The 27,700-nt window shown below is 38.5% G+C and overlaps 1 protein-coding gene across 2 annotated transcripts in view; it reads left to right on the top strand.

Moving 5' to 3' along the window:
• The window catches only part of atg5 (ATG5 autophagy related 5 homolog (S. cerevisiae)), a 29,834-nt gene extending 3,785 nt beyond the window's left edge, over positions 1 to 26,049 (top strand). For both annotated transcript variants that reach the window (XM_072393722.1, XM_072393723.1), the window contains exons 6-8: positions 1,986 to 2,080; positions 12,365 to 12,482; positions 24,171 to 26,049. In XM_072393722.1, the coding sequence (XP_072249823.1) occupies positions 1,986 to 2,080; positions 12,365 to 12,482; positions 24,171 to 24,307 (350 nt within the window). In that variant the 3' untranslated portion in view covers positions 24,308 to 26,049. The remainder of the gene's footprint in view (positions 1 to 1,985; positions 2,081 to 12,364; positions 12,483 to 24,170) is intronic.
• The last annotated feature ends 1,651 nt before the right edge of the window (positions 26,050 to 27,700 follow it).

Below are 27,700 nucleotides of genomic sequence, written 5' to 3'. Positions count from 1 at the left end.
GTCTTTGAAAAACAAAACTGAAAAGTTGATCAAACAAGCCAGCTATAAATACTTCTGTTGAACTGCTTATCAGCAGCACGGAAGACGTGTTTTCGTCGTACTCGTATATATATACCTTCCTTAAGCTGAAATGACTTGAATAGATCTACACTGTATATTTTTCTAAACAGTGATTTAGTTAATAATTCTATTCATGATGATATTGATGAACAAGATAATTATTATTATATACTACCAACAACCAGAATTTATTGGAAGTATCTATTGTTTTCTAACAGAGCTAAAATGATTAATTTAGTTACGAACATATACAGTTATAAAGCTAAATATTAATTGATATGACCAAAATGTTGTGCCAACAGCGGGCCTGCATGTGTCAACACTTCACTTTGGGGTTTTTTTGTAGTGAAAAACTGAAAAAGAAAATGCTTCACTGCTATTGGAGAATTATTTCATGATGCACAGTGTTGGTGGTCTTTCACAGCTTTACCCACTCTACTGGGTATCAAATATAATAAATGAAAGCAACGTTTTTCTGTGCAAATTAACGTTAATAATGTTCTCATTTGATTATTATCTCTTCATTTATATTTTACTGTTACTATTATGCTGTTATGTTTAAAAAAAAACTAATTTGGTTTGTTCAACCAAACTAGACGGACGGTGACTTTATTAATCTGACGAGTTTCGCTAACAGCAAACAGAAGCAGTACTTCATGCAAACAAGCGACGAAAACACTGAGGATGGTTTGGATGTGCGATGTTTTCATAGTGCATTTTTGGTCTCTAACTGTCAAAACTGTACTTGTGGCAGTGAGAATGTTTAGAAAAAGTTTGCAGAAAAACCCAAGGGCTTTAAACTCTCAAAACTTCAGCTGCTTCTCTCTCCCACTTTCCCCTGAAACCAAAGCTGTGAAAGAGAGAACAATCTCTATTCTCAATGCAAAAAGGCACGAACAACATGAATTAAGGGGCGATAGACCAGCAGAAAATGGTCCAAAGTTATGTTTTATTCATTAATTTATTTTTCAAGTTTTTTTTTTCATGTTCTATTTTCCTTAAACTCAGTTACGCAGAGAGAAAGGCAAGACTTTTGAACTAGTCTGCAAAGAAGCACTTGGCCCTCGAACATGAAAGTGAGAGATGAAACTTCATCTGAACTAAAAGTCAAACTTTCATCCAAAAGAGAGAAAAAGCAGAAGAGTTCGAAACCAGCACATGCTGGGTGGAATCTTTTCTTTCTTTCAGTCTCCTCTGTTGCCTGTTTTGTAGTTGCAATAGCAACATTTACACTAAATTTCCACCAGCTTTTAAAAGCCTCTCTGTTTCTTTATTTGACCTCCATGTGATACAGTTGGTTAAAGGCAGTTAGAATTTGGCGTTCTTCTTTTTGCAGACAAATTACGCTGCACACATATTGTCCGGCGACCGTTTTTCACAACACTTTATACTGTTCGACTTAGCGTTGCATCACTGTCGTCCTTAAAGGCACTTTAACAGACTAATTTTTACTTTAATGGCCACCTGAAAGGGTGTTTAATTCAGTTTAGGAAAAAAAAGCCAAATGTTCATTATGAAGTAACTGTAGGTATTAGTCCAGTAGATTTAAAAGTGGAAGCTCCCTTTGGATAACTTTCCTTAAACCCTTTAGTTTCAACTGCTGCTGCTCATCCACATCTATAAAGTCATATAAGATGATAAATCATTTGTATTTGAAAGTATGTTTGGTGTGAAAGTATTTTATGTTGAACAGTGTAAAAACACTCGTATTAACACTCATGTTAATGATGTGGAGGAGGTGATGAACATTACTTTAACCTTAATGCAATGCACACTTCTACTCAAGAAGACGGCTGTGCTGAAAGAGTTGCCGTCTTAGAAGTGAAGGGATTTTCTACTTTCTGAAGCTTATTTCAAATCAGCATCCAATCAATGGTTGACTTTTACAGCTGCTGATCTGTGTGTGTGTGGTTGTGCTGCTTCAGATAAATTCGACCAGTTCTGGGCCATGAACAGGAAGCTGATGGAATATCCGACTGAGGAGGGAGGCTTTAGATACATCCCCTTCAGAATATACCAGGTAACACATGCACACACACCAGTAAGTATATCCACAAGTATAATATTGAGATTTTCCCATTCATCTCTCTAGATGGAGCCAGAGGGCTGTGTAAAAATAATCACCTCCAACCATACGATGACTGATTTGGTCTCAGAGGCTAGTCTAGTGGACAGGTTAGCAACTGTGATTTTGAGTCATGAACTTATTTATACTTTATACTTTAAATATTATACTTTTTAATTCAGAAAAAAGTGACAAAATAGACTCCCTTTCCATTAGATTATTAAAGTATTAATTCTAATACACCTTAAGATCCCCGCAGCACCAGTTAAAAGAGATATTTCACCTCCATGCAGTGCATTGGAGGTTGCGACCCTTGCTTGACATATCCTTTCCTCTACTAAACATGAATAATCTTGTTTTGTCTCAGTTTATAATCAGCGAGAAACAATCTTCAGTGCATTCATGCCTGACACAATTCCCACCTTTAAACAACATGAGTAAGTGAATTTGGTGAATTAGAGTTTTTTTCCCCTCTTCTATGGGGTAATCCATCGCTGTCATATAATAAGAACCATTCATTATTGTTGCTTAATAACCAAGTTACACATGTTTTTACTTTACATGTGCTTACTTGTCCTTACTTGTGACCTCTCGTCTTCATTTGTTAAGGTAAATTTGATATCCATGACTCTACTAAGGAAGCATAATATTCCATTGCATAAAGTTGAGCCAGCGGGTGAGCCTCAGGATTCAGTCTGGAATAGGGAGGCACAAGCAGCTTCAAGTTTGATGTTTCCACCAAGCCTCTGTTGCTTTATCCTGACTCAGGTAAAAAGTCCCTTTGGTGGACAAGAAAGAAAGATGATGGGATGAATAAGTGACTGATTCTCGCCTGGAAAACATTAACTTGCCGCAAGCGAGACAGTGTGTGGAAAAAAGAGCTTTGAGTCAAGAGTTGTGCAGATCAGGAATGGTGAGAAAAAAAAAGTGTGGAAAATTAATTTTAGAACTTCCAGGACTTTGAAACACTTCATGAATGAAAGAGAATGAGTAAAAAGAGAAAAAAATCTAAACCAAAGAAAAGAAAAATGCAACCATTGAAACCATTTTCAACAATAGTGTTGAAGCACACATTATACTGTCGGCTGAAGAATATCAACCAACGCAGGCAAGCAGACGAAGAGCTTGATAGCATCTGGATTTTTCTAACAAAACATGTTGACACTCTGGTTTTTAAGTGCATTTAGTCTTGATCTGAAGTTGCAGCAAAAAAAAAAAAAAGTGACTGAGCCTGTCAAGACAAGTTAGGAAAAATAATGTGTTAAAAGTGGAGGAGAAAACCGCACAGAGAATAGATCTGGACTTAAATGTTAAGTGTCACGTCATGGAACAGAGAGCGATTAGCTAGTGTTCAGAAAAGAGCAGGACTTCCATGTTATAAGATGCTAGAGTAAAATTTCCTACCAAGCATGTTTTTCCATCACTGTATGTGTTATGACAGCTGGTAGTTTCCCAGCATGATCATTTATTGTTAAGTGAGATAAGTTTTAAAGAGACGTGCCGGGCTCCTCATATGGCTGCATTTACGTTTTGCACAACAATTTGGGCGGAGGAACAGCTGTCGTTCACTGTCAACACTGACTGTTTTGCGTAAAAGTTCATTGCTTTTGTTTTTACTTTTACATCTTTGGTGCGTACATAAACCATTTTACACTTCAATGAAAGCATTCTTGTTTTCAGTTATAAAACATAAGCCTTTAAAGTGGCGGACTGAAACATGCAGCCCAGCCAATGCAGTCCAACCTCTCAGACATGCACTTGTTGCAGCGTTAAAGCCGTCTAATGGCTGGTGGGTAGACGAAACATTCCAGTATTGTGTGGTTTTCATGGCTGAATTGAAAGTTTCCACGGTCATTTATGAGCTGCTTTGGTTTCATGACAATTGCAGCATCAAAGCCTTTTACAACCTCACTGTGTGATTTCCAAATGCGCTGGAGAAAATAAGCTTAATTCCTGAAAAGTTTGGATTGTTGTAGATATGGTGTGGTTTTAATATTACAAACTGCTAAATGTTTACAACCCAAGAAGGTCTGGGAAGACTGAAGAAGAGTGTTAACTAAATTGGTTCATTATGGTCTTAGAAATACTCATGATAGCAGTTTTCTTCAGTGCTTTGCAACTACTTTCACTGTCTAACAGTGTTTTGAGGATTTGGAGGAACTCTTTCCCTCCATTTTATATTAAATTTCAGGAAGAATTGGGCGGATGTTTTCTTGAGTGAAATGCATTTGATTCAAATGTCAGTAATAATCTCTGATTGCACAGGAAAACGGTGGAAATACGATGTTGTTCATTTTTTAGTTTGACTAACCAGGGAGTTTGTTTACGAGCCTTTCTGATTGGCTCACTTGTTTTTGTTTTGAAACGTCAATGCTTAGCCCCGAATCTCAGGATCTAACCATTTTAATACTTCTGACTGTTATGATGGTGAAAACGGAGAAACTGTCTGGAATTAGCTGCTTTTATCATTTAACCAAAGCCACATGTCGCATTAAAGAACAAAAAACAAGATCACAAAGGAACTTAAATCAAATAGTTAATTCTAGAAAAGTTTCAACATGTGTTGAAACCCAGCAGAGTGAATGTTGCAGCTATGCAACTTTCTGCATGTGTGTGTGGGGTTTTTTTTCTTTCTTTTTTAAACTTTTGTTTTGTTGTGGCAAGACCAAACACGATGTGCAATACCCAGCGTAGGCTCTCAGCTAAGAGAAAAGACAGTAGATGGAACAGATAGAGGAAGACACAGATACCAATCCTTTTCACCCAGAGATCTTGCTCATGGAAGACATGGTCGTTCTGCTGCTGTGTTGCTTGCCTTTACTCGATCACTTTGAACTGAATAGAGTTGGCGTACTGCCGTCCCACAGTACTTTCACACAGCATTTTGTGGAAACAGAGGCACGATGTGTTACACATCAGCGTCTGTGTAATATGGCGTGTCCAGCCATGCTGCCTCTTCTTGTCTCACTCATGTTGATTTGACTCTGTCTCTACCTACCACCACCCTCGTTCAGAGCCTGAACAACACTCCCAATTCATTCTCTGTAACACACAGAATAGCTTGTCACTTTACTGGTTCAACGTGGGACTGTTGCACCTTTGTGATAGTAAGTTTATAGAGTTGGACGAGGAGTGTCAAAGCTAAAGTGTCAAAAGATAAGCTGGCAAAGTGGAATGCATCGTTCCAGCAGCAGACTCTGCACTGCCTTTGGTCAGTATGATATGAACGGTATATTGAGGGTGTCTTTTTGGTGGTGGTTTAGCTTACGATGCACAGCCTGGCTTTGAACAAGCTGCTTGGAAGCAGCTGTTAAAACCCATTTCAGACATGCACTGCTTTCCATTAATCTGGTTGCAACCGAGCATTACCAATGCTATGTCTGACTTACCCACTGGTGCTTTTCTGTAACATTTTCAGACCACAATATGACTCGGTCGGACCAAGTAACATGATCACGGCACATTGTGAACTTGTACCTTAGCAGTGGGGAAATCTGACTTCCGATCATCTGCTCAGAGGAATCCAACATGTCGCATTCTAAAATTATTACAAAAATGCCTTGTTCAATCATTGTCCGTCAAGACTTGACCCACAATAATAACGAGGCTATTATTATTTTTTTCTTTCCAGCATCTATGTTCTTCTTTCCAGCATCTGAGCCAAATAAGCAAAGAAGCAGCTGTAGATGACGCTTCTGTTCACTTTCTGATCATTTACTAGTATTTTCAGCTGCTTTTTGTGTTTGTTAGCTTGACACAAATTCTTGGGTAAAACAGCTTGTTGTTATGAGCGAACAGCAACTCTAAAAGTTTCAATTCACAATAAAATTCCTCTCAAGCCACTTTAAAGAAGGACTTGACTTGTTTTCTGTGCTGCTGCAGCTTCTCCCATAACAAGCAGCACTAACGATGTGGCGAAGGTGTCCTCAGGTGAAGAAGAAGAAGATCACATTTTTTAGAGTTGGTAACAACTGCATCATTACTGTAGTAGGATTAAACCCTGGAGACTTCCTGTTCAATAAGCTTCAACATGTAGAACAGTGATTTTTACACCTGTCTTCCATTCACCCCCATAGATGGAAACTGGTTGTGTAAACCAGTGTTTCCCAATCCTGGTCCTCAAGGCACCCCACCCTGCATGTTTTCCATGTTTCCCTGCTCCAGCACACCTGATTCAAATGAATGGGTTGTCCTCAACCTTCTGCAGAGCTTAAAGACCTGACCCATTCATTTGTATTTCAGACCCTACATATTTGGCCCGCTATTATAAATTGTTATGGCAGTAGGACTTGTTTTTGTGAGAAAAATATCTATAAAGATGAATATATTACACAGCACATCTTGCACTGCCTGGATTTACCCACAACACAAAAGTCGCTGTTGATCTTTCCATCACTTTCACAGGAATGCAGAACAATTTTCAGTGTGCTTCATTGAACTCCTGCTTTCCTGTAGATCTCCTTTGCTTGATGTGATCACTTACTTTCTTAATGCTATCATGTAGAAGAAGGATGCTTCTCTTTTCTCAACCTTGAAGGTCATCTGGTGTGATAATGTTTGAAAGTTGGAGCCGAGGGGACGATTTAACAGTTATTTTGGTTTTTTTGTCGTTTTCCCCCAGTGTTTTTGTTGATGAACTTCATGTCTTCTTGATGTTGTACACACAACAAAAAATGTTGAAACTAAAAAGAAGTCCTTGTGGTTGACTTGACAGCAGATTGTCTCCCATAGAAGAAAGACATCTCTACTCCCCTTCATCCGTCCAGATACACACACACAGAGTCCTTTAAAGCCAGATTGTGGTATTTATTGTTAATAACATGTGCTGTGTTTGATGCAGACAGAATTAATAACAGCACTCAGTCCAAATAACAGAGGGCTCATTTTCATGTGGCCTGCTCTCCTTATGGGGAAGAGAACACCTCATGGGTAACACATTTTAGTGTGTGCGTACATATGTGTGTTTCGTCTTTGTGTCCAAAAAAATGTGAATGAGAATTTTTGTTATTTCCATATCATCTGTAGCAAAATATTTATGATTCAGATAAATGTGAGGAAATTGTTATTGTCGCCCATTTTTCCTCTAAATTGATTAATGATTTTCAATTTTTTAGCATCATTTACAGACTGAATTAAACCCACTTCTCAGACATTGTATGTGGACACAAAAAAAATGTTTTTGTGTCTTATTTCTGGTTTTCATGTTGCCATTTTCATTTATTTGTCACCTAAATTGCTTCCACTTGAGCACTTGGCCATGTGGTATTTTGTGTAAGCCTGTTATTGTGTGTCCATACGTGCATTTTCTTGTTTGGTTTGTAGTACATCTTCCTGCTCCAGCATTAACGCCACTGTGTGATTTAGATGGCCAAAGGGGCCGACTGTCTCACTGCACGGAAAGTGAAAATTACTATCCTTCTTTTAAAGACAGACAACACTGTTGCTGGACAGGTACTCCTCTCTGTTCCAGATTCTTGACTCAGTGATTACTCACCAACCTATGCAAGAGCTTTGCAAGGTACCTGCTTCAAAGAATGTATGTTTATTGCCTCTCAGGTATCTTGTAATGGCTGACTAATACAAGGGGGTGTTGTGACTGCACAGACGGTTTCAAAAAGTGGGAATGCTGGAAACATTGTCACGTAATCACACCAAGTGACTTGCTTGTTGTGCGGAGGAAGATTGCATTGCTGCATTTGCAGTGATGGCTTTTAGTTAAAACACGATTATGGAAAAGTGGAAAATCTTGTGAGCATTTTCTACCGCCAAGCAACTAAAACACTACCATCCTTGGATTTTTGATCTGTGTTGTTAACAAACACAGATGTTCCATGTAAATGATCGTGTTGATCTCGATCAGTGCTGAAATATAGAGGCATCCAAAAGGTGATGCAGAGCACATCAGCCTAGCCTGCAACATGTAATACTGGGTTTCAGTTCAGTTTCCCTTGGAGTTTCTCTTCCACGTGTATGCATTTCAATTTCTAGATAAATAACTAATTAAAATGTGGTTGGAAAGGTTGATAACAACAAAAAAAGAGCAACACACAATAAGACTGTTACTGTTGCGAGAGTAAGAAGGCGATTGTCAGGCAAGTTCAGAAACGATCACCTTTAATCGTCAGGCTTCATACGAGTCCAAATCTCAACGATAGTCTCATTTTCTTTGCTGCCTTTTGTTAAACCAAGCCTCTACTCATGAGATGCGGTTCAACAACTGCATTTGCCCAGTCTTTTAGACCTGGGCTGTGTTCAGATTGTCCACTGGTTGACTACATAGTCTACTCAACAAATGCACCATAAACTTGCAAGAGAAAAACTTAAAGAAGTGTACAAAGGCTGTACTCCACATCGCACTGACCATCATGCACCGCTGAAGCCAGCAGAGTGTCTGGTTAGTGGAGCCAGACATCTCTGACGTCTCAATCTTGAAGTGACTATTCTCCTCTTCTACCTGAGGAAAGTTTTTTTTTGTTTTGTTGATATTTTCAGAAATTGTGTTTGCTTCTAAGATTAATTAGTCATGAATTTTAATTTAATAATGGATGCTCTCCGAGTTCAGTGGAAATGCTTTCTCTCACCCCTCTCAATTTCTGGAAACACATATGGACCGACTGTGCTTTACTCCTGTCCATTGTTTTGCCATCAATTAGGTGGATTGATTCCCCTCCATCAATTAGGGGACATCTTGAGTTCCGCTGTTCTTTTCTCTTAGCGAGAGCGAGCCATATCTTTTCACCTGAATCCTGATGACACCTCGCTCTTGTTGTGTTGCCATGTGCTGCGGTGCCAGCTAAGGTGTCACGCCACCTGAAAAGAAAGTGTCTTCATCCTAGCAGTATCATGCTTCTCTCCTTAGGGATCAATAGCTGCTTCTTTGTACGCTGACTGGCTCAATAATTCATGGTTGGCTAATTAAAAATGCATTGAAGTAGCTGTCAGTTAGCACACTCTCTCTGCTCTGGCTCTCGGCAATGATCCCGCATGAAAGGCCATGCTTCCTGTCAGTGACTCAGTCTTTCTGTGTAACCTTAGCACTGGCTTCACACCTCCGCAACAACCTTCCCCTTGCTGCTTCACTCCCAGCTCTGCGGTGTGTAGTTACCAATCGGTTACTTGATCCTGGACCTTGGCGGTTTCCTTTTCACAGCTTCATGATTAGGCTTCATAGTGTGTCAGACTCTCCGTTTGACACCTCAGGTTGGGTATCGGCCTGCACTGCTCTCTTTCTGAGAGGACAGTTCCTGCATTGTCCAATGATTCTTTGCAGTTACAACAAGAGAGGTTTGAAACCTTTAAACCCTCTGATAATGTATTTTCCCAGCATTTCATTTTAATTCAAGGGTAACGATCCTGAAAAGTTATTCATAATTATATTAAGACTTGCAACATATTATTTTCAGTATTGGTTCATCTAAAGAAAGACGGTTGGTTAAGTGAATAAGGATTAATGACCTTTTACTGACCTCTATAGTTAATTCAAGTTCATATTCACTTTTGAATAAAATGCGATAAAGGCTGAAAAGCCTTAAATCTTTGTCCTTTGTAGTTAATAAATAACTGTAACTTAATGATAATAATAACATGTATAGTTCTCAGTTTTTAGGTTATCAGATATTGATACTTTGATACTGAAGCATATCTCCAGCCCTGTTTAGGACACATCACAATAAACCATTTTATTCCAGCAAATGGAACATTTTCCCTTAGAGATACACTGATTAGTTAAGAAGCTGGTGTTGTGCCAAAATTGGTAGGTGATTAAGCAAATGGGATACATACCGAATGTCACCACCTGTCACTAACTCTTGGATGGTGTCCTGCTCCTAGCACTCTTTTTTTAGTGCCTTGAGGACATGGGTCATTTGGTAACAACCACTAAATTTTTAACTGGACCCTGAAGTGATAGCAAGACTGACATTTACAAAGAGCACTCCTGCTGGCATGCCAAAATCAGGCTGAGAAACTGGAAGAAATCATGTCCGATAAATGATCCATACCCCAACCTTAACCTGTGGTGAATGTGAAGGCTTTAAAGGCCGTATAACCTTCTGTTTAAAGATGTTGTATATAGACTGGACTGCTGTTCGGCAGCAGATAAGTGATTGTTGTCAGTGTGAAATTTTCAGCATGTTGTTGTGTCGGTTAGCTAACAATAAGCAATTGTAGGAGACAATCAGACACTTAGAAACCCTCATAAAACAGGTATTTCAGTTAGGCAGTAGTTAAATCATATGAAGTATCCAAGGTCAGAATGTTCTGTTGTTTTTTTGGATCGATAGATTTCTGCCTCCTCATATAAGTACTAAAAAAACAGTGACACAGTCCAATATCGAGTTATCTAATAAATGGTTTATAGGTCCAATGCGGAGGATTTAGTGACATCTAGCTTCTTAAACTGCAAAGTGCAACAAACTAAAAAACCCTCAACCCACCCAAACTACGGCAGTCACAATAAACCTTAAAGTGTCTCTAGAGCCAGGGTTTGGTTTGTTCCTTTTGGGCTTCTGTGCTGCTGAGCTTTGACCAGCATAAGATTATGTTTGTGATATAGGTTGTGGTTTTAGTGATTGGGATGTGGGTTTTGTCGACATTCAAGAGATATTTGATATCTCTTGTGAACGCTCCACTGGGACCAGGCTTACAGATCACTGACAGTCTTTCACAATTTTCACAGTTTCAGAAGCCTAAAGCTGAATGTTGAAAGGTCTCCTAACACAATATAAGTTATTTCAAATATAAAAAGGAATTGGATACTCATTCTAAATAAACTACATTAATTAAATATCAGATGTCAATGACATCAGAGTCAATGACTACAATTTTAACTTCACATCTTATAAAACTCATCTTTTATTCAGTAATCTCTAAAGGTTTATTTTAGGTATTTGACTGGAAATTTAGATTGTAACTAATGATATGATGTCAATTCGGTTGAATTAAAATAGAAAGAAACCATAAATCCCACGTTTTTCTGAAAACAGATACTAGTTAGTACATTGTGGAGCACCTTCTTTACATTAACCTTTGTGTTTACTAGATTTTTGTCTGGCATCTGCTGGTAATTTCCAACTGTGTTTCCTGTACATCTCACTCATGGAATGTTTTGGCTAAGTCTAGAACACAGCTGAATATTTCCTGGGATATTTGCTGCATACGTCACGATTGTTTATCTGGCCCATTGTCAGTTTACATTTAGCTGTTGCTCCTTCCCAGACCAGTTTGCACTGTGGTCAGCTGTGTAGTAAGTCTCACTTCCAGGACCACTGACTTGATTAGTAAGAAAGGCGGAGGTCATAGTTCAGAGCCACGTTCATGGCGACATGTCCCTTACTGTAAAACAATCACATACAATGTGGGAGAAGGGAAGCTAAATTGAATTTAATCAAAAAGCAAATTAACAAAGCAGTTGGTTCAGATTTTTTTTGCCATAAATAAACATGGTTCATCCACTAAGAATCAGCAGAATGGCATGGATTTTAGTTTTAGTTTAGGAAAATGTCCCTGACATCCAACCTTATTGTTTAACAGTAATGGGAAGGCAGTGATTTGTGTACGATGTCAAGAGTGGATGTGTGTGCCAGAGTGCCAGAAAAGCTTTTAGTTTTTGTAGGAGCTTACTTTTGGCCACATTTGTACTGGAGCAGCAGTTAATGACTTCCAGACTGATTCTGATCAGTAAAACCTGTGAGTATCACTTGTAACTTCTGTAGAAATGATGCAGAATATCACATTCTTTTCATACATGGGGTTGCATGCATAGTGTTGTGACTATGCATAAAAATATCCCCTCGTGTTAACTTACTGGAAAATGGCCATTTCACAGGAAATTTTGTCTGAATTTTCCAAACGTTCCAAGAATTTATCTCGCATGTTTTTAGTTAAGATTCGACAGAATAATTCATTTTTTTTAGCAACACCTATATGTGAGAAGTAAAGGTGAATGGCGTGTAAACTGTATCTTTAGAGATGGTAGATAAGAAAACAGTTGAATCAATATTTTTATCTTGGTAGTATGAATTTTTGACGGCAGACGTTCATCTGTAGTCCTTCCCCCCTCTTTGTTTGCACCAGAACATTTTGCAGATTGGCCACCCATAACCACAAAGCTGCTATGTTCAGTTGAAGTTGGTCCATTGGGTGAATATTTGTGTTGATTAGGAAACTCCCTTCACATTGTAACATTTCTCATGCAGTAATAATTACTCCACTTGTTTATTTGCTGTGTTCTAATTGCAGACATTGAGTGACAGACCGTTCATCCAGAAACTGTTTCGCCCCATTTCACCTGAAGGCAACACACACACACTGGGTGACCTGCTGAAGGAGATGTACCCTGATGCGCTAACAAATGATGGTAAGCCTATACACAGGCATACACAAGCTCAAAAGCTCTTTTTCAATGTGACAAGCGTAGTCTTCAGTAATTTATTCTCATCTCTCTCACTGATCACAGATAATATTAATAATCAGAATGGAAACACATCACTTATACAGAGGTTTATCTTCTCAAACATTACAGTCAGTCGACAGCTAAGCAGCCAAGTACAGTAGTAGTCATATCTGGTTTTCTTATCAAATGTGGGTCATGTCGCTCTCTGGAAGTGAGAGGAACACACCCCAGTTTTACTCTATTTGCTCCTCTACAGGAGTTACGTCTGAGATCTTTTCTGTCAGATAATAGAAGCGCTGGAGAGCATAGATGAGGGGAAAACAGAGACAGTTGCCATAAACGGTGAAGGAAGATGTGGGAGGAAGAGAGGACAGAGAATGAGGTGGCATGAAGAGACAAAGAAGCCAAAATGCAGATAAGATGTTGAAGTGGGAGTGCTCCAACAGAAAGGGCTAAAGAGTACTGTGATCTGAACTGGTAGAGATTGGATGTGTGTTTGATTTAACAAGACTTCACGTTGATCTTTCGAGTCCCTTCTTTTTAACTTTCGATCAAAACAAAAGCCATTCATCACTTTCTCAACATTAAAGTTATTTCCAAATGCTGCTCAGTATTTTAAGGAGTTATAGATCAGGAGAGAAGTGGGACATTAAGTAAAAATAGTGTTTATGCTCAAGTGTTTAGATAACAATCTGAGATTTCTACAGAGACTCGTACAATAGTAGTAGTAGTTGTAATTATTATTATTATTTTTTTTTAAAGCCTCCATAACTGCAAGATAAATTAATGGCAAGTGCACTAACGAACAGTTGATGAAATACATGTTATAAAATGGTATTAAATCCAGTATTTAAACAGTCAGGGCAAGGGGACATTGCAAGGGAAGAATAAACAAAATGGGATAAAATCAGTACATATATGGTAATATGCAGATGTTTGTTATGTTGATGTGCAGCATAAAACAGGAACTAGATCAACGCTGTATGAGCCAAATGCAAAATATTGGTCAAATGATATACAAATTAAAAGAGCACCTGCAGTTTGTACTATATACTATCAACTTCCTTCTACCTGTAAACTGTTGGCCAAGCAGGTTGACATACATTTTGACTGCAGATGTGGCTTGCAAGTTCTGTGGGGCTGTTGCAAACAGCTGAGTTGCAGCTGTGGCAGAAGAGTACTGATCATGAAAGAAGAGATGAGAGGAGAGCCATAGAGAGAGGGCAAGCAGCAGTCTAAACAGAAAGTGTCTGCAGAGGAGGAGAGAGGAAGTAGATAAGAAGACAATAGCGTGTTAGGACAGAGGACCTGCAGGAGACTCACCTGCACGGTGGCGACAGAACCATTAATACCCCCCTCCTCTGTCTGCCTGCCTACCTGTCTGTCTAACATTCACTCTCTGTCTCCATCCGCCTCTTCATTGTTTATACCTCACATTCACTTTCAGATCCAAAGCTGAAACGTTTTGTATTGATTTTGAAGTCCTACATCTTACACATTCTCATGCTATAGTGTAGGTGTGTTTTGGTACCAAGCAGTGATGCATCGCTTCCCCTGGGAGAGTATACAGAGGTGGGTAACCCACTAAGTTTTAGCTGTGTCCCATTTTCATGCATCAAGCTAACAGCGTACAAAAATGCTGAATAACAGCAACAGCGTTCATTAGTTTTAAAAAGCGCTTCACGTAGGAAAATTCAGGTAAAACATATTAGAAGCACAAACTGCATAAAGTTTAGATAAACTGTCACTATGTTTTTGTGCTTGTACTGCAAGATATGTGGTGACATTTTAGATATCAACTGATTATTAACTAGATTATTATTATTATGGTACAAAAACTAAATCATTTAGATTTCCAAACGTTGTAAGTTATATAGTATTCACCCTCTTGGTCTAAATTCACCTAAATTTAGAAGAATAGTGAAACATTTTCAGAAGTTTTGGTTGTAAGCAATGTTTTAACAGCAGATAATGTCCATGTTCAACAAGAACTAAGAAGATAAATACTGTAGATTAAATTCTAATACATTAAAAACAATTGTCATAGTTAACCTACAAAGGAAAGATTGATTTATCTCCTGCCTCTGCAACATCCCTTGGCTTTACAGAGATACATACTTATATGAAGCTCAACATTAAGCTGTCCTGCCTTCGTTCAGCTTATGGCTCTGGAGTTTGATTTTTTTGGCCAAAGAAAACAGCTGTTTTTTTTTTTTTTGTACACTGGCCCCTCAACAACAAGTGGTTAAGATTTACAAATCAACTTGGTGAAGCATCGGCAAAGAGCTGGTTATATCCCATAATACTTGGTTGAGATGAAAAACTTATTATCACCATATTTCTTTCTTTCTTTCTTTATTGATCAGTCTCAGTCTTAATCATTGTGCTGTCAGTGTGTATGTGTGTGCCACAACATACTTTAGCTGAATTCATATGTGTATATTTATGGTTACTTTACACATACTCTAGAGACTGCAGGTCGTCGCAACTCGTAATTGGTAAATTTGGCAATAGAGTAAGCTCTTTCCTCAGTCTAACTGCAGAGGCAGCTGGTCTGTAGTTTTTGCTTGGTGCTTTCTGAGGAAGTGTTTCTTAAAGGATCTAAAAAGGCTTAAATGTTGCAACAGAAGCTCTCAGGTCGCAGCAGTGTAACCCAACAAGCCTTGCTTCCACACATTTGGTGTATCTTATGTGACAGAGACAAAGGGGCTTAATAAATGCACTGCATGCAGCTCTACATTAAAAAGAAGATGTTGCTTTATGAAATAGTAATAATTGACTCTATTTTCACCACCACTGTTTGGGAGGGAAATGCGAGATGAGCATTTTGGATTTTAGCCGGAAAATTTGTAATCCTCATCACCAAGATAGACATGAGTTTAATTTTGGTCTAACCTTGAGGTTATTTTCTTACTGATGAAGCAAAATCATGCAAAGTTTATGATACTGTTGCTCTTTTAACTGCTGTTTCATAGATGCCATGACATCTTGAAAGATTATGAAAAACCTCAAACAAATCAATGAGTATTGAACTTCCCAGAGAATAGAGTTATTGTAGAAATAAGTGAGTTATAAATCACTGTTGACTGAATACAGCTAGGCTCTAATATTAATTAAAGAAAGATAAAATGCCTGAATACAATCAGCTTTGAGACTTATGTATCCTTTTTTTATTGGGTCCATTTCAATGATGGTTCAGAACAATTTTGTCATCTTGAACCTGTTTTCAACAGCTGGGCAATAAGCTCTTCACCAAAAACTGATCCCAGAGCAGCATATCTAGATTTAAGGGCTCTTGTGTACTTATATAACATCACCAGCTTCTGGGCAGACGAACTATAAACTTGGAAATGCTTCAAAAATGAGCCAAGCTGCCAGCCAGGATGTACAAACCACACCTTTGCAAAGAGATACGACTCACCAGTGTAGAGAACGGGGTGGTAGTACGTACACCAGTAAGTACAAAAGGAACCCAGTCTTCCGTAGTTTACACTGTAGAAGATGTTTAATAGGCGGAGCAAAAAAAATAACAAGGCCAATAGTGTCTTACACACCAAGTATTTGTGAGACACATTGACTGACAGCTTATTGTTGCCTTGGCATGTTAGAGCCCTGAGAACAACTTACATCAGGGACAGAGGGTGAGATTATAGTGACCTGGCCGAGTAACTAAAATTCAGCAATCTCCACATTTAGAGGACGGAAGTCACTGTTGCACGTAGTAGTCTACTCCAAGAAAGGGCAAGAGGAAATGGCACTTGGGTGTGAGTCATAGCAGCAGTGTAAGGTCATTTTTTTATTTTCTTTTTCTTGGCTGAGTGGCATTTACTATTGCTATTTGCAACCATGTATTTTAAATGTTGTTCAGTGATTTAGTGTCACCGGCTGGTGCTCATCAACCCTCCTAAAAATGACATTTACAAACCCTGCTTACATTAGCTTTTGGAAATGTCGGTCTTCGTTGACTAACACCCAGCTGCAGGGAAAGTGAGGAAAACACTATGACAGATGGAGAAAACAACTGTCAGCACTGTGCTCCACTACTTCAGAATGCAACAGAGCAAGATCACAAACCCTTTTTGTTTTACCTAAAATGCCAAAATAAAAATGAGTTCTGCTAAAATGCTCTCTGATTTAAGTGCTTGGCCAGTGGCTGTTTGTGAGTCAAGCGCTCAGTTACGTCCCGCTATGAAACTAGGTTTAACACCTCTGAATGTTAAACAAATGCTGCTGAATGAATAGTACAAGGTTTTTTTTTAAATAAAACATATTTTGCCAACAAGGGCATATCACAATCTCTCCATTGTACAGTGCTTTGTACTGCATCAGTAAAAAATAAAAAGCACTGTATGGTTTCCCAGCCTTAAGTAAGCTGTTTGTCTTTGGCTCCAGACAGCAAGAGATCCAGCCAACACTTGACATCTCTGAGCAATAACAGCTGCCGTGATTATAATGAAGGATTGTTTTAACCATGTTTTGAATGGTTTTACAGACACAGATCCATTTCAGCCCAGTTGTTTTTAATTCATTTTGTTGACATTGAATTTACTGCCAGATTTGAAGGGCTGTTTAAAGCTTGCGTGACTATTTGGTGGAGATAGAAATATCCTCCTTCTCTCTTTTTTTTTTTTTTGTTTTCCTGTTTCTTGCTGTCTGTAGTTTCCCTGATCTTAGACTCATTTTTCCGCTTTGATCCTATATCTCTGTCTCAGGTGTAGTCTTCAGCATCTTCCTTGTCTGCTGTGGATGTCTTTCATGTCTTTGACTTTAAATCTCTGCTTTTCTTTTCTACCCCGCCCAAGAGGAGTCTGCCAGCCTGCCTGGTTGATCAAGGTGAAAGTGGCTCTTTTGTCTCCTGTAGTTTGTTTGGTTTCCACCTCTTCCTCAGTTAGTAGATGAGTTGGGTGATAGCCAGGGATTATGGTGGCATGTTTAGATTAGAGAGCCTTGAACGTGTGTTCAGAGACGGTGGTGTTTGGGAGGTTTGCTGGTACTATTGTTCAAGAGTTCAGAGAACTCTGTTTTTTACAGGACCCCATCACATAACAAAAAGAAAATCTGGGGTTCTCCACTTCTCTATGATCTTTCAAACATCAAATAACAAAGGTTTTCAAACAAACTAACCACTCTGTTATGTCTGAGAGAGGATTGGTGTTGACCCCTTTGGGATTCAGAAAGCAGTCCCAGCAAACAGCTGGGGGTGGCGTGAATTATAAACACAAAAAGAGGGGGATTCCCAAATCTGTCTCAAGCTATGGCCGAAAAGTCTGCTTTGCCGTGAGGCTGCCCCCACACTGCGGCTAACAGCTCAAAACATCATGTTCCTGTAAGCAGCGGTCAGCACTGACGTGTACTGGAGCTGTCTCATGTATTTTGTATCCTTTTGAAACAGGTGTTATTGAGCAAGTTTTCGATTGAGATTTGTCTCGCTGCCGAAATCACCGTGTAAAGAGTGATTCTTCCCACACACGACAAAGGTTTATGGACAGTTCTCATAAACAAAGTGTCTCTGTTCGCTCTTCAGGTTTTGTCGGAGTCGAGCCCGATCGTGAAAAAGCCCCGCATTGATTATTGTCTGTGAATAATCAGAGGAAACCCCCACATCATCATAACCCACACCCCAACCCCACCCCGACCCCTCCCTCCCTTCTGAGTGAAAAATCCACACGATTCTCCTCCCACATTCCCTGTCTCAGTCACATCTGTGTTACAGCCCACTCACTATCCGCATGCTTCCTCATAAAGCTAATACAATTTGTGCTTATCAAACAGTATGGAGCACTTCAGAGGCTGGAGGGGGAAGTGCAGGTTTCAGTGGCTGTTTTGATACCACAAGTAGTGGGTTGTGCTTCATGTGAGGAGGCGGTTGAGATGTGCACCAGACAGGGGAATTCAGAATAGCTCGAAAGCCTGCTTGATGACTCGGTCTATTGTTGATTAAAATGTGTTCTGCTGAGATATTCAATCTTTATTAATTCCTTCCTTATGACTTAACTGTAGAAGGCTGTGAAGCCTGTGAGTCTTTTTGTGGGATTGCGATGAAAGATCTCTTTTGCAAGAACATCTGTCCAAGACAGCAGGAACAGCACAGCAACACACCCATGCATGCGGACATTTAACAAATGTGTAACAATAAAGCAAAGTTAGTAGAAAATTAAATCCAAACTTGACAATGAGTTATCAAATCCTAAAATCAAAAGATGAATAGCACAGGTCATGAGCACCAGATGTTTTTACCTTATCAGTCAATCAAAAGATGTAAATGTTAATATTACTGAACTTAACTAATCTATTTAAATTCCTTGAGATGATATATTTCAGTGGGAACTGGCCCCATATTGATAAAAGTGAATTGAACTAAAAAAAAATGCAGATATCCTCACAAAAACTGCGACCATATTACTATTAATTCAGTTTATGTCAGCGCAATACAGACTGAAAACCGATGCCAACAATAAGAAGAATAATGACAATAATTATAGGGTTTCTATTTGCTATCACGTTAGATTAAAGAAAGTGTGCTGGGTGCCTCTCTCTTAAATAACAGTGCAGATTTATGGTAAAGTTAGTGCATGCTAGCTTTATCTAAAAAATTTGTCATTTTCTTCTGTGTTTTTTGAAGGAGCTCCGCACAGAAGTCTGTCAACTGCATAATTTCGCTTTGCTTGTTTCCTCTTGTTGGAAAACCATTACCATCTGAACTTTCAGTGCCAGATACATCGTACTGGAGCCCGGCAGTCGCGAATCACTCTTCTCTTGTTGTATTCATGGCAGTAGGTAAACAGCTCTATGCATTACTGCCACCCTGTGGTGCTAGCTCCAAAGCAGTATGATAGTTGCTTAAATATTTGATTTATTTTCGTTCGGTCACTCTTCGAAAAGTCGTGAATCTTTCCCCATTCATTGTCATAGTGCAGAATTGATGTGATGATATAAAGTTGTTAATATTTTGTTGTGTCAATAATGATAAATATTATTTTTCTTTATATTATAATTTTCTTTGTTTTGGATGCTTGGCTTTACAAAAAAAAAAAAAAAAAAGCATTTTAAAACAAAATCAACCAGTTGTTCAATAGTTTCTTCAGCCAGGCAGTCAGTCTGACCAGATGCCAGCTACTCTGTCAGAAACTGTTTGGAGAGCGCAGTCTTGCTGTCTTTTTAAATGGTGTTTGGCTGAGCTCGACTGAGAAAACATGTCGTCTTGGCCAGCAGTAGTGTAGCACTCAACCACAGGGCGTATGGATGTGTCAGTGAACAAATTATTGCTGGGAGAACCAGTTATTATTAATTATGTTTTAAGTGGGGTGTTTGAGGAAGCCCACCAAACATCCTGCATGTACAGTAGACTTTAAATGTGTCCAACATTACATTTACATGCTCATTAAGAAGTTCTCTTTGGACCTTGTCAGACACCATGACTAAGGCTGGTCTTCATAAGAAAATGAATCAGAGTAATTTCACAAAAAGCATTTTTTGTTGGCTTCAAAAGCATCATTTCCCATGGTTAGTGGTCATTTAATTGGAAGTCAGGAGTCAAACTGGGAAAACATCTTAACAGCATAACACATCATATGTATGTGTATTTTTAGGCAGCCTGAGATGGACTTAAAGTCTCCATATTTACTGTAATCACAGTTCCTTTACTCCCCATTGCAAGATGGCAAGAAAATAATATATATATATTTTTATTTGTGATATGCAACACTGCTCCTAACAAGTTATTAACTCTCAACTTGGAGGGATTTGTTTTGATTAATTATTTTGTCTGCAATCTCACAAATTAAGGATGATAGAGAATTTATCCTCCACCAGCGTAGAGAATTGTCCCAAATCAAGCAGGCTTTAAGCCATTTGAGTACCTTGTTTCTTTACTAGAAATCTTTCAGGTAGTAAAGTCCAAAGTGGTAAAATATAATGCAACAAGCTCATTGCAGTGACCTGCCTGTCCTGGCCGAATCATGCAACTGAACTGGTAACTGAAAGACGTGTTTAAATGTTTCCCAGAAAATTTTCCTCAGATCTTTCTTTTTTTTTTTTTGCAGTGGTTACTTTTAGGCAACACTACTTCCTCCCAAACACTAAGTTAAAGGTCATGGTTTGGGTTAAAACTGACACTTTGATTACATTAACTACATGTTAGAAAGACCTTTCTGGCATAAGGTCATGTGGGCAAACTTTTGACTTGTGCGACTTACTAGAAATATTCTTGGTCGCCAAAGTCTCCTTGTGCACGCGCCTGAGTCTTAGTACAGTACACATATGTGATTTATTGCCCTCAAGTCCCACCAGGAAATATAACAATTAACAATTAATTTGTATGATGGAAAATAGTTTCAAAGTTCAGTCTTTGACAAAGAAGCAAAAATGAGCAGATTGCACAACATTACAGTCTGGATGCAATGATTAATTGGGGACAGAAAAACGTCACTAACGATGTCTGTTGCATACCGTATTGGTAAAACTTTTTTTTGTTCCACTCATCATTTTCTCTTGTCTTCCAATTGCTGTATAAGTTAGTGTGGGTTGGAGCGTGAGACTGCACATTTCTAAATGATTTGGGTGCAGGTGGGTAATGCGATGATCTATAGTAATGTGTGTGTGAGTATGTGGCGTGTGAGTGTATGGGGGCGTGGCTCATTGTGAATTTCCCCGATTTCTCATAATGATACTGTAATACACCTACTCCACCCACATCTGCCTGTCTATTGCCAGGCAAGGGATGGAGGTCGGTGATGGGTAAGAAACACCTCCCGAAAATGGTGTGTGTGTGTGTGCGTGGGTGTGTGTGTGTGTATATGCGAACCAGAGAAAGTGTCACAAGTAGGATCACACCTTTTACTTTTTTTGCTTCTGAGCTGGTCCTTTTTTTTAAAACGGCTTTCTCTAAATTTTATAATAGGTTGCAATTTTTAAGAACAACTGCAGATTTTTTATATTTTTTTCAGCCCTTTCAAATTTTAATAGATGAACCCTCTGATTTATTTGATTAATAAAGAGATTTACGGGCAGGTTATCTATTTTATGATATAATTTTTACTACACATATTTTTACTATCTTGCCCATCTCATGAAGCAAGAAGTTCAGAATCTCTGCTAATTGTCATAATTATTGCCTCTCAAAATTTCTATTATTCTAACTTATTCTTATTATGCTTTTTTTAATTTTATATGCTTATTTTGTAGTCCTTAAATTTAGCATAAATCACCAAAATATTTCTAAAATGTGTTGAAAATAAATGGATATAATGAATGACTGCTGCTTATCAATAGTTAATATCCAATACTTCATGAACTTGCAACTTAATACAGCTCCACTCCAAGAAACCCTCACCACAGCGTGCACGCTCTAGACTTTTATTCCGAATGCCCTTACTTTAGATATTGTTCACTGTTGCAGAATAAAGAAAACCTTCCTCCACTATCACCTTGATGTTTTTTACTGCACAAAAAGTAACAGGAAATAAATCAGTCCTCTCTAAACTCTTTGCATGTGTGCTTGTACCTTCAGAGCCTTCAGTCAGACCAAATACAAGCTAAGTTTTCAAAATAATAGAAATTCTGTTTGCAGGCAAATTCATGATGTGGACTTAATGTTTTTAATCAAATTTTCCACCAACAGAGGCAGCCCACTTCTGTAGAATTTCACTTGCACGCCTGTAATTTTTGGAGGTAAACTTTGTGAGAACTAGTGTTGTTTTCCGGACATGTTTCTTGCTCATTTCTGATTTCCAGCAACTGAGCAGGTGTAGGGTGGAGCTGCCTCTCAGACCGTCAGTTAGCACTCTGCCTCAACCGTCCTCCTGATATTACGTGGAACTAAAAAGTCATGCATCGGTGGGTGAACGAGGACACCCTGTATATATATATATATATATATGTATGTATGTGTGTGCATTTCTATATACATGAGTGAGGTCAGGAGTGATAGACTCGGGCCCGTCACCATCTGCCTTTCTCACGCACATCAGACCTCCAGCTATATGTCAGAGGTGGAATCAAGAAGCTAAAATGATACGCTTGAAATGGTTAAATACTTCTAAACAATTACTTAAAATTATTATAAAAAATTCAAACCTAAATTAAAAGCTGCAAAGTAATTTCTTCTTGTAAGATGAAACAAACTCAAGATGGTTGCGTTAACTGTTAAAAGTTAATCCACAAATTGGCAATAAATAGTTTGCAACACATTTTTAAAAAAGAAAAGTAAACACAAATTAACTGAATTAATCCAAACTAGATAAAATTGATACTGAAGATTATCATTTTACATATTTTTCTGGAATAAGAAAGCAAATAATTTAGTTAAAAATTGGAAGGAAGCATTTAAATCCCAGTGATATATTATGCTTATAGCCTACTGTTATTGCACTTTTATTACATTTATTTACTGTTATTTTAATGATGTTTTTAGGCTTGATATTATCATGACCTGTTCTATAAGTCAGCTGTGTACACCTATCTGCCGTATAAATACATCTTTTGATAAAGTAGAAGCATCACTTTTTAAAAAACTAAAAGTCTTTATTACAGTTACAGACTGCAAATTAGATCTTCAAGGTGAACATACATTGTCCTTTTGGCACCAAGGTCATTTCATCATGGAGATGTTTTTCTCACTGGTGCTTTTCTTATCATCATGAGGCATCGTCATCATCAGGCCTCATGAGTAAAGCTTTAAAACCAGGCATACTGCATTTCCCACAGTGCAGCTCAGTGTCTTTCTTTTGACATTTGTTCCCACTGTGAATGTTTTTCTCGCTTCACACTTATTTTTAACACGTGGACACATCCATTATCATGTGTATGCCTATGCTACAGCTGTTTTTTAGAAATATCACAGTTAAAACTCTCCAGGCTCCCTAAATTTCACTTACTTTCAGATTTCTTCCCTGCAATTTATGCAACCTTAGATGTATGATTAGATTCAGAAAATCGTTGTTCGTGACAAATGTTTTTCGGTCGTGGCCTTTCAGTGCGAGGTGGTATCAGTCACAGGAGGCCAGCATATCCGGTGACATGCACACTGTCACACCACACACTGTCAGAGTGAAAGGCAGAAATTTAAATGCTGCCACCAATAGATACAAGAACAATCAACTGTCACTTTACTCTGCTTCATTGCTGAACAAAGACATTCATATTCACACTCGTACTTTCTCTCCTCTTCGTCTGTCTCATCCACCACAGCAGCGGTATTACTATCTTGTCTGATGTGGTCTCTCTCACCTCATGTAACCATTTCTTTTCTCCCCTCAGGTCTTGTCTTTTTATCTTTCTTTTTCCTGTTTCTTCTTTTTTTCTTTTTACTCTTCTTTACTCTTCCTCTTTTCTTCACTTGATCTTTTTTGTCCACCTGCTCCATTTGCTTATGAACTTAAAACATCTCTTATCCTCTTCCCAGTCATTCATTCCTTTACTTGCCTTCCTTTGAAAAAAGCAAAAAAATGTTTGCCGTTTATCTTTTGTCCTCTCTCTGTTCTCCTTCTTGCTTCCTCTTTTCTTTTATGTTAAAAAAGAAATGCCACAATTAAGAGAATGAGAAAACTTTGAAATCGGTATGAGCACAAAACATGATGGAAGTTTTAATTAAAGCCTGACTTCAATCCTTATTTTAACGCTGTTGTTAACTCGCTGTCTTCTGTGCCGATCCAGGTGAGCAGAAGCGTTACCAGGTGGTGATCCACGGTATCGAACCTCTGCTGGAGACGCCTCTGCAGTGGCTCAGCGAACACCTCAGCCACCCTGACAACTTCCTGCACATCTGTGTCATCCCCACCCCCACAGATTGATGCAACTCCCTCACACCTCACTGTCTCCGTGACTACGCATCGGTCAACCAGCTGACCCATCAGCCACCTGGGTAGCCCCAGACATGGTTGCGCTTCATGGTGGAGACTTTGAACTAACAGACTAACAGAAAGAACAGAATCTTGATGAAGATGAACAGACGATGTGAAGGAGGTGTTAAGCAAACCTCGTTTCTCTATCATGTTCATTTATTTTTCTATTCCGTCACTCCTACTACTCCTCTGTTCTGTTCAGAAAACTTGCTGCAGGACACAATGATGAAAAAAACCTCTCCCCCCTCTTTCTCTCCAGAAAAAGACACTTTCTCTAAGAGATCTTCCATCTCACATCTTCATCTCCTCTCTGAATAAGCAAACATCTCTGAAAGAATAACGGCGGTGAATGGGTTTTTCATTTCCCCCTCCTGCTGAGCACCTCTCCTCATCTAAGAGACTGTCCTGGATACGGAGAGATGGGGTTGTTTTGGAGAGTGGCGTTTTAAGTCCTGCTGAAGCTGCCTTAGTTACTACTGTCATGCATTATCACTTACATGACGTCCTTGAGTTTACATCATATTCTTGAAAATTGTTCATTGTCCATAAAATGTCCCAAATATCTTCATTTGAAAACATCAGCTTGACTAAGGAACATTTCTGAAGGTTTGACAGCAGTAACTGACAGACAACACTTCCTCTCGGTGTCGGTTTGTACTGAACTCCTGATTTCACTGTTTAGTTTCCATCCAATTTTCAGTTATTTCCAAAAGCAACATAAAAAGCAGACGCAGTATCCAAGGTGTACTGCTCTCTAATTAGTAATGAACATTAAATTATTACTTTAACTTGAATGTATGTAAATCATTTTCTTGTTTATTTTCTGTAATCATTCTCTCTTATAATGGTTACCTGCTTCTCAATGGGTGATGAGCACAACCAAATGGGCTTGTACAAGTTCTGCAAAGAGATAGAGATACCGGATTTTCACAGGGTATCATTTGAGAGTCGTCTAGCATTTAATGAGGGAAAAAAGATCTCCACTTGTATCCAAACAGGTGTTGATTTCTTTCCATCAGCTCAACACTTTTAGCTGGTTTTACTGTCTGTTTTTTGTGAGATTTGGCCCGAGCTTCTTCGTCTGTTGCCAAACTTAAATGAGCATCTGGTTTTAGTTTTCTTTTGAAAGAGCTCGGTCTGGATGATGGGACTATTAGCTGTAAGTGAACAGGCATTCAGGAGCCAAGTTCTGCATATGTTTTGTGTGCCATATTTAAGTTTGTGGACACAAAACTAGGAATTTGACAACATGAAAGCAGTACATCTTGGCAGGGTAAGTGACTGATATCAGCAGCTTTTTTTTTTTTTTGTTTTCCAACATTTTTTTACACTGAAATCAAATTACATTCAAGATTTTACCAGACGCTGTTCATCCATGGCCTAAACAGTGAGTTGATTATTCCTTAAAGAAGTCTAGAATTATAATCACTGTGTATACTGTTCCCAGATTACATTTTTCAGTCAAGGTTTTTAGGTCTGAGGCCAAATCCGTAAACAATGTGTGTACATTAAAAACTTTGCTTCTGTCTTTTTCTACACAAGAGCTGGTATTTAAGAAGAAAGAATGTGTGCACCCCATGCATTCCTCAGACCATCCATCCAAACACTATGAGAGCAATCTGAGTCTCCTATGGTGAAGTAGAACTGTAAAAACAGATTATTGAATAAAACTAAATTTCATTAGAAGAGTATGTTGGATTTCTTTCCTGATTTTGTTTCATCTGCATTTTTGAATATACTTAAATTGTGGGTACTAGAAATAACTTAAATAAATGCAGCTGTGCACAACAGTCATGTGCAAGAGCTGTTTTATACCCTCACAGAGGTATCCGTCTGCAGTGCTGTCAGTTCCTGCCGATGACCACATTTTTTCAAAGCAGACAGATGTAAAGTCCTCTGAAAAGCTAAAAACACAAAGAGAGATAACGCTACATGCTAATTGAACTCTGATTAGTTGAAAGTTAGCAAGTGAAAAACAAGTACATCAGTTGTACCAGATAGTCTTCATCTTAACATTTAATTTCAGATAGCTGCTGCAGCATTATTGGAAGAATAGTTTTTTCTTTTTTTGCTGGCACTAGATGATATTTGACTTATGCTTCCAAGACCCAAGACCAGTGAAAGAAAAGCCCCAATATACCTTACTGGATCAGAACATTACTCAGCACGTTTACATGACAAGAAAAAGAAAAAGGAATCACTGTTAGTCCAGCCAATATTTCAAAATGTGTGGAAACATTTGACTAAAGTGTGAAATCCAGCTTCTCAAAACCAGGCTAACAGACCCAGATAATATGGTCGGGTATCGAATCACCTCTACATGTACACGCTCAACTAGACTCAAATGGACATAAGACTAAGTGTATCTTGACTTGATTTCTTTAGTTAGACGGCACATTAGTGATTGTGACCGTAAAGCAGCCCATCAAAACTATTTCAACTCGGGGCCGCTGAAAGCATTTCCAGACTGTCGCTCAGCTCTAATAAAATCCTGAGTTTATGACTGTAGCATCATCTGACAATATCAGCATTCAGGTAACTTAAAGATGTCTGTGCAGTGGATTCAGTTACACTTAAATGTACAATGATTTCCAAAAGAGAAGATTATAAGTGTCAGAATGTCTTAATTTTCTCACACAGTCCACGGGGCAGCAGTGTCCTTTAGTCAATAACTCGATTTTGCATCTGCACGTGTATACTGGGACTGTGATCTAATTAAAGGACCAAATGGAGCTGTGACGGCAGCTTGACTCAACTGTACATTTACCCATGCTGAATGTCTCCCTGGTGACCATTCTTGTAAGGCTGTGTGACCCAGTGAACCGTCTATGCACTTTTTCATTGCAGAAAAAGCAGCAGTTGCTGGTCCTCGCCTCATTTGTAATAAAACCATTTATTGAGTTATTCTTTTTTTTTCCCCAGCTTACATTTTGCTCCTGTTCTTTGCTCTGAAGTTAGTGTTGATCACTTGTGTTACTTTTTTCCGTTCTGCAGTTTTTGAACTGAGAAATGGGACCACCAAATAAAACAAATTAAATTTCCTCTGTTTCATCGACGAGTGTCAGTTTTTCACATTCAATAAAACTGTGGTTCTTCTTTGTTGTTGCTTTCATTGCCTCAACCATTTAGTTGTGGTTCAATCACTATTTTTATATACAAATGACTAAGTTGAGCAGTCTCTGCATCCATCCAAAGCAAAAAAGCAGTGGAAATCAAATCAAAATCTTATGATGATTAAGATTGAGAGCCAAATGAATGTGTATACAGTTCTGCCTTTGTGCATTCACACAGTTTTAGTCATAAACCCTCAGAGTTTTATTTGTGCAAAGGTGATGTCTCCAT

Source organism: Leuresthes tenuis, unplaced genomic scaffold (genome assembly GCF_036924035.1).
Source record: "Leuresthes tenuis unplaced genomic scaffold, fLeuTen1.0.hap1 SCAF_10, whole genome shotgun sequence".
NCBI lineage: Eukaryota > Metazoa > Chordata > Actinopteri > Atheriniformes > Atherinopsidae > Leuresthes > Leuresthes tenuis.
The sequence above is the reverse complement of the archived record's forward strand: the minus strand, read 5'-3'. Positions and strand labels throughout refer to the sequence as shown.